The 9,312-nt window shown below is 34.4% G+C and overlaps 1 protein-coding gene and 1 pseudogene across 2 annotated transcripts; both read left to right on the top strand.

Annotated features, from left to right (window-relative positions):
- Nucleotides 1–217: 217 nt before the first annotated feature.
- Nucleotides 218–3,393, top strand: LOC108663293 (protein NRT1/ PTR FAMILY 5.10-like). Its single transcript, XM_088810159.1, has 3 exons — nt 218–356; nt 484–704; nt 1,951–3,393. Exons 1-3 carry the CDS (start codon nt 254–256, stop codon nt 3,265–3,267), a joined length of 1,641 nt encoding a protein of 546 aa, XP_088666285.1. The 5' UTR covers nt 218–253; the 3' UTR covers nt 3,268–3,393.
- Nucleotides 3,394–3,715: 322 nt separating this feature from the next.
- On the top strand, nt 3,716–8,868 carry LOC18507183 (protein NRT1/ PTR FAMILY 8.2-like; annotated as a pseudogene). Its single transcript, XR_016028445.1, has 2 exons — nt 3,716–3,997; nt 7,536–8,868. The product of XR_016028445.1 is annotated as a protein NRT1/ PTR FAMILY 8.2-like (transcript).
- The last annotated feature ends 444 nt before the right edge of the window (nt 8,869–9,312 follow it).

The raw sequence follows: 9,312 nt of genomic DNA, 5'->3' as shown, positions 1-9,312 counted from the left end.
GATTCATCTCCTTTGGGTGGGTTCTTCCCAGAATTTTCAAAACATGACTTTGAACCCATTATTTTACAAAGTGACAGAACTTTTATTTGACTGATTGACGGCATCCACATTGACTTGCTTTATTATAAGACCATATGTGTCTTGACGTTGAGAGAAATTTAGTTTCTTAAAAGGTTGAAATGGGAGGACTTGGATGCCCAGTTTAATTCGTGGAAGTAATACATCAAGCAGGAGGGAGGATTAAACTTGAGAAATGAATGGTTGCTACTGCAATTTCTATAACAACTGCTTCTCTAGCATGTGGACGTGGGCGTCCAATTACGTTCGCTTCTCTAAGGGTGCCCTATTCATCTCAGGTATCTACGCTATTCTTGAATAGGAAGGGCTAAAAGAATTCCAAAAGAAAAATAGTACTAGCTAGTATTCGTTATTAATTGTTACACTAACATAATTTTAATGGATGACTACCATTTCCGATGATAGGTTTGCTTATGAGCCAGGCCTTTGTAGACAACGCATTTAGAGCTTTCTTGATATCGTATATCCAGTTCATTTGGGAGAAGTCATCTCTCCGAAAAGCTGCAGCCTTTGCAAATGCCTTTGAAGGCGTAACAATGTTTACGTCTATTGTCCTCGACCACATCGCAGCTGATCGCATAGGCCGGTTCAAACTCCTCGTTTGCACTGTTCCAGCTTTGATCATCGTAAGTTTATTCTTCATCTGTCAGCACTTGTCTCCGACTTACACTATTGTAGTTAGTTGTATCTCAAACGAGTCTCCTCTTGCCTTGTCCTGTGCCTCTTTTTTCTTCACCCTATTTTCTTTGCATTTTATATATTCTTATGATATTTTCAAATGTTTTTATCAAGAGTTACACAATACTATGATAAATATGAACGGTATAAAATTAAATTTATATCATTCATATTTTTTTCATTTCAAATCCAATATTCACTTTGGACTTAACATAGGAGAGGATTAGGAATAACATTTTGGCTTTAGTTTATTTAATATATTTTTTATAATGTTGATCAATAAATTTTAGTTTTTACAATATTAAAAAATAAAAAAATATATTAAAAATTAATATATAACATAGAAAAAGTAAGAGTTGTAAATGTTAAAAATGGAAAGTGGATATAATTATGGAACATATTAAAAAAGAAAATGTAGACATTAAATCTGGAACAAAGATAGTAATTTTTTATCTGCATTTTTTTTAATACTAAATCACTTACTCTATGAATTTGAAAACAAGAAATTATTTATTTACATTCAATACATGTAATCATGTGTTAAACTTTTTATGAAAAGCTAAAAAGAATTATTTTAATAATATCAGAAGTTTTCTAGAGTAGAAAAATTATTTCGGAAAATTAAGCTAAACAATTAATATTTAAATATGCAATGAGTTACCTTAAATTTTCTTATAGTTTGTGATCAAGAACATTTAATAATTCAATGGTAGAGGGCAGTTGTAAATTTCCTTTCTTTCTAAAATTGTGTGTAAAAAAAAAATCACATTTCGATTAAGAAAACAAAAAACAGAAGTCATTAATATTGAAATTTGTTGGGAGATAAACCATATCTTCAACACAGAGATATCCCATTAATCTAATTAGTTAATGGATTTTTGGATCTTCCATGTTTATACCACATTTTAGTGTCGTGAGATACCACACTCAAATATATATCAACCTCAACAAACTCCCGTTCACTTGTGAGTAATGATAAGCTTCCATGCAAGCGAACAATGCTATTTTTTTGAGCAACCCATGCACCTTTTAGGCACGTACCACCATGCGTTATCCTGTGTTCAGGTTGCTGTATTAATACACCGCCATGTTCTTTCAAAAAAATACTTCATCACCATACTCGTCGCACTCAACTCCATTGCATTTTCAATATCGCAAAAAACACTCACAATAATGATATTATTCTTTTTGCAGGCATTACTGGTATTATGGCTTTCTAGTTGGCTTCTTGCTTCACATGTCAGCAATATTATATTTTACGTAGCATTAACGTTATTTATGCTAGGCACAGCGGGACAAGATGCTTCGTTGAAACCATTTCTCTGTGACCAGTTTCGTGCGACTATGGACATTGATGAGATTGAGATAATGGAAGATCAGTTTTCCCAAAAACAACATATGGAGAAATATGAGGATACACTTAGAATTCGTGCTAATTTTTGGAATTATATTGCAGTGTTTCTAGGAACCGTCGTATCTTCAACATTTGCATCAAGCCTTGAATGGGATGAAACCTTCAAGGTTTCACTAATAGTCGTGGTGGTGGCTTATTTAGCTTTTTGCTCTGGCAAGTGCTGCTATGACCATGAAGATCCAGCAGGAAAGACGGTTGCTGAACGAATGAATCAAGCAAAGCCCCTAGTAAAATTGCTACCTCTTTGGATAACATTCATCGTTTATAGTCTAGTGGAGGCAACGGGATACACTCTGTTTATAGAACAAAGTGAGAATCTAGATGATCGGATTGATCTTAGAATTCCTATACATTCATTCAATAGGATTCCTTTAACTTCATTCTATGTGCTTCAAAGCTTTACAACCTTCATCATATCATTATTGTGCGATTTTCTAATAATAAAATTCTGGAGTAGTGAAGAAAGCATTCAACATCGTGCCAGGTTTGTCAGAATTGGTATTGGAATGTTCTTTGCTATTGGGTGCTGCATAACTGCTTGGAGAGTGGAGGTTCGTAGATTAGGTTCAATCAGCGAGTTTGAAAATGAGATTGGCCAAAGAATATCAGAAGGTGACAGAATTCCCATGACAATCGTATGGTTGGCTCCTCAATTTTTCTTATTAGGAGTTGTGAAAGGAATCTTGGGGAAGGGACTAAGGCATTTGTTTTATGACAGAGTACCAGTTTCGATGTGGGTTCTTGAGTATTTATTTAATGGAGGCATGCTGGGTTTTGGAAGATTCGTTAGTGTGTTATCATTATTGTTTGCTCGACCTTGGATTGGCGACACCATAAACGAAAGTCAAGCTGACAAGTACTTGCTAATGTTAGCCGTTTTAAATATTTTTATCATGTTTGTATACATTTTTCTTACCTATAGGTATGATTGGAATGTAATAGTACCGAAGAGCGGATCCCACGTGAGCATGGAAATGGTTGCTAGCTCCACGGAATTAATAACTGCATCCTCCTCGGTGCCTTTAGCCTTGGGGACAAATTCCAAGTCTCCTAGTAAATCATTGAGCAATCTAGAGTCCCGTTCAGTGGAAAAGTAGTCGTTCAACGCCTTTATTCGTGGCCCTAGATTAGATATGCATAATCTGTATATGTCGTACATATCATCAACATTATTTCTATTGCAAGCTAATTTGTATTTGTTTTGCTCAATATGCCTTTTTTTCTTGATGTGGAGTAAAGGTTTCTTGTTACATTATTCTTAATTTTTCTTGTAATTTTTTAATGTTTAAATAAAAATTATAATTACTAATTAAACAACTTGCAATACATATATAGGGAGAGTTTATACTTTACGCATTAACAATATATACTTTATTAATGAATAAAATTTAAATTCTTTAAAACCTTAAAAATAAATATCAATAATTTACAATTAAATATTTAATTAGATAAAAAAAATCAAGGTTTTCCTTATCCTCCTCGTTCTTTCTTTACAACCCCTCATTTTCTGCCTTTCCACCTTGGGCCACTGTCTGCATCGTCGACAGTGACATCATAGATTCCTTCATGCTTCATCGCCCACTTCCTCCGCCACTACTTCCACCCCACCTCACCCCAACCCAACCCAACCCTTCTATATATCATCAAGATCTTCGAGCATAGGTCCATCATTGATGGTTGCATGGTCACTCTCTGCTGGTGGCGAGACTTTTGAGGCTGGTGCTTCGATTCTTCATCTTAAGAACTAAATCTTGGTACAGATTTGGATGAGGATGAAGAGGAGCAAGAACATGATGATGCCATTAGTGATGAAGAAGATGTAAATAGGTAATTTAACTGAACCTTGGTGAGAAGAGACATATGTCAACATGATTAAACTGAACCTTAGTGATGAACAAGATGTGGAGCAAAAATCTTGGTACAGATTTTTTATTTCATAAATCCCGACATGATTAAATGAGAAGAGATATATGCAATTACTTCATTAAATGTAATGTGGAGGATTTATTTTCTTGCTGAAATGTTACATGTATCGATAATCATTACTAATATAATCAAGTTTATAATCTTTAACATAATAAATCAATAAACATGTCAAATCAACAAATCAATAAATAACACAAATTTATGCTTTTTCATCTATTAAAGATTTTTTTGTTGAGGGAGACATGACAACACACTAACACACTTTAATATATTAAAACATATTTAATTAAGTATAATATTAATGATTAATCTTGATCACGGTGGGCCTCTCTTGGCTTGGAAGATTGGGCTTTTCTTGGTTTGTTATGGTTAGGACTTTTTGGACATTCTGGTTATAATATATGATAGAGAACTCATATTCTTTGTTGTTTATGCGAATAAATTTAAATGTTGCTTTTATATATTTCCATAATATATATTTGTTTTTTTAAATTTCATAGTTTTGTCTTGATAATAATTTTTTATTTGATGAGATGTTTCACAACAATTAATCAAAAATTAATTTTAATAAATTTAGAGAATAAAGTAATACTTACTGTAGTAGATCAATTATTCTCCAAGCTTCATTAATCGGTATATATTCACCCCATCTATCTGATCTAACTCTTTTTATCTTTTTATTCAGTTGATTTTCTACCTCATCTTTATATTTAATAAATATGTCAAAAACTTCATCTTTATGTCTAAGCAAATAAACTTTAGTAAATCTAGAATAATCATCAATAAATGTAACATAGTATTGCTGACCACCTCTAGTCACAGTTTGTTTTAGATCTCCTAAGTCTGTATGAATTAAACTTAATAATTCAAATTCCCTATTTACTGAAATACAAGTTTTCTTAGTTGATTTCGTTTCAGCACATATTTCGTATTTATTAAAGCATCCATTTTTAATACTAGAAATTAAACCTAGTGATTACATTTTCTTAATATAGGGAATGCTAATATGTCCTAGTCTACCATGACATAAATTAACAGAGTAAATTATGTAAGCAGAAGAATTGCCATTTTCATTCAAAACATTAGAAATGTTAAGTACAAAGAGTCCCTGATTGCAATAACCCTTACCCACAAACACATTATTTTTTGTCATCACGATCTTGTCAGATTCGAATGACACTTTCACCCCAACCTTGCCTAATAAGGCTACAGATACCATGTTTGCGTTTATATTAGGAACATGAAAAACATCATTTAGAGCTAGGGTCTTGCCAGATGTGAGCTTGAGAAGGACTTTCCCTTTACCAAGAACTTGAGCAGTTCGAGAATCACCAAGGTATTTTGTCTCTTCTTCTTCCCCTACTAGAGTATAGGAGGTAAAGGCATTTCTGTTTGCACAAATATGCCTAGTAGCACCTAAGTCTACCACTCATTCCTTCACACTGGCCACCATATTTGCTTGTGAAATGACCACAGCAATTACATCGTCGGATTCATCTGCTTTGACCAAGTTGACTCTTGGATTAACAGGTTTATCATTTCCTTTTGCTCTTTTCCTGCATTGTGTTGCATGATACCCTGGCTTTCCACAAACAAAATAACTACCCTTCTTTTTGAAAGTGGGATGAGGAGCTTTGGGTTTATGATCAGGTTTGTAAAGGTACCTTTGTTGACGTTGGGTTCTGCCTTGCACCAGATTGGCTTTAGTTATAATTTCCTTAGCTTTGGAGGCCTTAATCTCCCTGTGGGGTTATGTCTTCAATGATGATGTGCACAATCAAATCTGCAAGTGACAACTACTTTTTCTAGTGCTATAGTTGTTGCTTGTATCCATTCCAGGATTCTGACAGCTTCTCAATCAGCAATCCAGCAACGAATTCTTCTTACAAGTTGATTTTTTCAACCTTCAAATCATCCACCGGCTTATGGTATTCATTGATCTGACTCTTGATGTCCTTGTCATCTGTCATCTTCCAACGATAAAAGTTACCAATCACAAACTTCTATTTCCCAACATCTTCATCATTGTATTTGGCTATCATTGACTCTCATATTTGCTTTGCTTCTTTGTAAAGGCTGTATACATTAAACAACTTATTAGAAAGTGTGCTAATAATTGTATGCCTGCATACCTTATTTGCATGCATCCATGATTCTAGCATCTTGACATCAATTAGTGCAAAAACCACCCCATGAACATCAAGGATTGAAAAAATCCTTTCTTGCCACCTTTTGAAGTTTCTGCCATCAAAGACTTCTATTTTGGAAAGATTTGAAAATGGTTTGGCATATGAAACCGAGGGCATAAGAGTAATGGTCATCAGAGTGGAAGCTATGGGGGAACCGTTGACAGTAGTGGTGGCAGTAAGGACAAAGGCAACATTAGGAACAGTGGCAGCAGCATTATCAACGTGGGAATCCATTATACTTAAGAATGTTAGAAAAAAAAATTATTAGCAACAAAGGAATATAAAACAAAGTAAAACAGTAATTGGTCTGAGGCGTGGTATCACTGTCTTTAAGGATAATTTTTGCCTCTTCAAAGTATAAAACTTGGTGTAAAAGGACTGTAACGGTTATCCTCTAGGATTCAACAGACCTTCCTTATAGTTTGCACAAACTATTAAGGGATGACAGGAATAGCAGAAAGGAAAATACCTAACTAAAAAAGAAAAAAGGCAGAGAAAGCTTAAGAGAAAAAAGAAGGTAGAGGAAATTAGTGGAGAAAGCTTAAGAGAAGCAAAGCTTTGGTGTGTATTATGAGTGAGAGTGTGAGGCTATATTTATAGGCATAGAGTGAAATGAATGTTGCACCAAATTAAGGAGTTAAGAAAAACCTGTTCAGCATTTATACTACGTCAAATAAACATTGGAGCAAAACTAGGAGAACCAAGTAATCATGGTAGAGTTTGAGTTTGATTTAATCAAAGGTTAGAAAAGCTTAAAAAAAATTAAAGCCAAGGTACAAAAAGTCACTTGGGCATAGCCCACGTGTGTATTCGCGCACAAGGGGGAAAATCTAAAATTTCTAAAGCTTTGGCCCAATCTTGTGTGCGCACGAGCCCATTCCATATTTCTTGTTAGCAACAAGCCTATAGTTGGTTTTCATATATAAAGCATTCACCTTTTATGTATCTTGGCAATGTGGGATGTTTGAACTTTATGAAATACACTATTTTCCAACACATACCACATGAGTTATCTTGTGTCCAAGCTGTTGCGTTAATATACCGCCATGTTTTTTCAAAATACTACTGCATCACCATACTCATCGCACTAAACTCCATTGCATTTTAAATATCGCAGAAAACACTAGCAATAATAATATTATTCTTTTTACAGGCATTATTGGTATTATGGCTTTCTAGTTGGCTTCTTGCTTCACATGTCAGCAATATTATATTTTACGTAGCATTAACATTATTCATGCTAGGCACAGTGGGACAAGATGCTTCGTTGTAAACATTTCTCGGTGACCAGTTTCGTGTGACGATGGACATTGATGAGACTGAGATAATAGAAGATCAGTTTTCCCAAAAACAACATATGGAGAAATACGAGGATACACTTACAAATCGTGCTAATTTTTGGAATTATATTGCAGTGTTTCTAGGAACCTTCATATCTTCAACATTTGCATCAAGCCTTGAATGGGATGAAACCTTCAAGGTTTCACTAATAATTGTCGTGGTAGCTTATTTAGTTTTTTGCTCTGGCAAGTGCTGCTACGACCATGGAGATCCAACAGGAAAGATGGTTGCTGAACGAATGAATCAAGCAAAGCCCCTAGTAAAATTGCTACCTCTTTGGATAACATTCATCGTTTATAGTCTAGTGGAGGCAACGGGATACACTCTGTTTATAGAACAAAGTGAAAATCTAGATGATCGAATTGATCTTTGGATTCCTATATATTCATTCAATAGGATTCCTTTAACTTCATTCTATGTGCTTCAAACCTTTACAACCTTCATCATATCATTATTGTGCGATTTTCTGATAAAAAAATTCTGGAGTAGTGAAGAAAGCATTCAACATCGTGCCAGGTTTGTCAGAATTGGTATTGGAATGTGCTTTGCTATTGGGTGTTGCATAGTTGTTTAGAGAGTGGAGGTTTGTAGATTAAGTTCAATCAGGAAATTTGAAAGTAAGGTTGGCCAAAGAATATCAGAAGATGACACTATTCCCATGACAATCTTATGGTTGGCTCCTCAATTTTTCTTATTAGGAGTTGTGAAAGGAATTTTAGGGAAGGGACTAAAGCATTTGTTTTATGACAAAGTACCAGTTTGGATGTGGTTTCTTGAGTATCCATTTAATGAAGGTGTGTTGGGTTTTAGAAGATTCGTCAGTGTGTTTTCATTATTGTTTGCTTGACCCTGGATTGACGACACCATAAACGAAAGTCTTGCTGACAAGTACTTGCTAATGTTAGCCGTTTTAAATATTTTTATCATGTTTGTATACATTTTTCTTACCTATAGGTATGATTGGAATGTAATAGTATCACAGAGCGCATACCACATGAGCATGGAAATGGTTGCTGGCTCCACGGAATTAATAACTACATCCCCCTCGGTGCCTTTAGCCTTAGGGACAAATTCCAAGTCTCTTGGTAAATCATGGAGTAATCTACAGTCCCGTTCAGTGGAAAATGTAGTCGTTCAACGCTTTCGTTCGTGGCCCTAGATTGGATATGCATAATCTATATATGTCGTACATATCATCAACATTATTTCTATTGCAAGCTAATATGTACTTGTTTTGCTCAATATACTTTTTTTTCTTGATGTGGAGTAAAGGTTATTTGTTACATTATTTTTAATTTTTTGTTGTAATGTTTTAATGTTTAAATAAAAATTATAATTACGAATTAAACAACTTGCAATACATATACAGGGAGAGTTTATACTTTATTCATTGACAATATGTACTTCATTAATGAATAAAATTTAAATTCTTTAAAACCTCAAAAATAAATATCAATAATTTATAATTAAATATTTAATTAGATAAAAAATCAAGGTTTCATTATCCTCTTCGTTCTTTCTTTACAAACCTAATTTTCTGCCTTTCCACCTTAGCCCACCGTCTGCATTGTCGGCAGCGACATCAACAATTCCTTCATGCTTCATCGCCCACTTCCTCCGCCACTACTTCCAACCCACCTCACCCCAACCCAACCCAACCCTTCTATATATCATCAAGATCTTCGA

Source organism: Theobroma cacao, chromosome 9 (genome assembly GCF_053813885.1).
Source record: "Theobroma cacao isolate CCN51 chromosome 9, ASM5381388v1, whole genome shotgun sequence".
NCBI lineage: Eukaryota > Viridiplantae > Streptophyta > Magnoliopsida > Malvales > Malvaceae > Theobroma > Theobroma cacao.
Note: the sequence above shows the minus strand (reverse complement) of the source record. Positions and strands in the feature narration are given on the sequence as shown.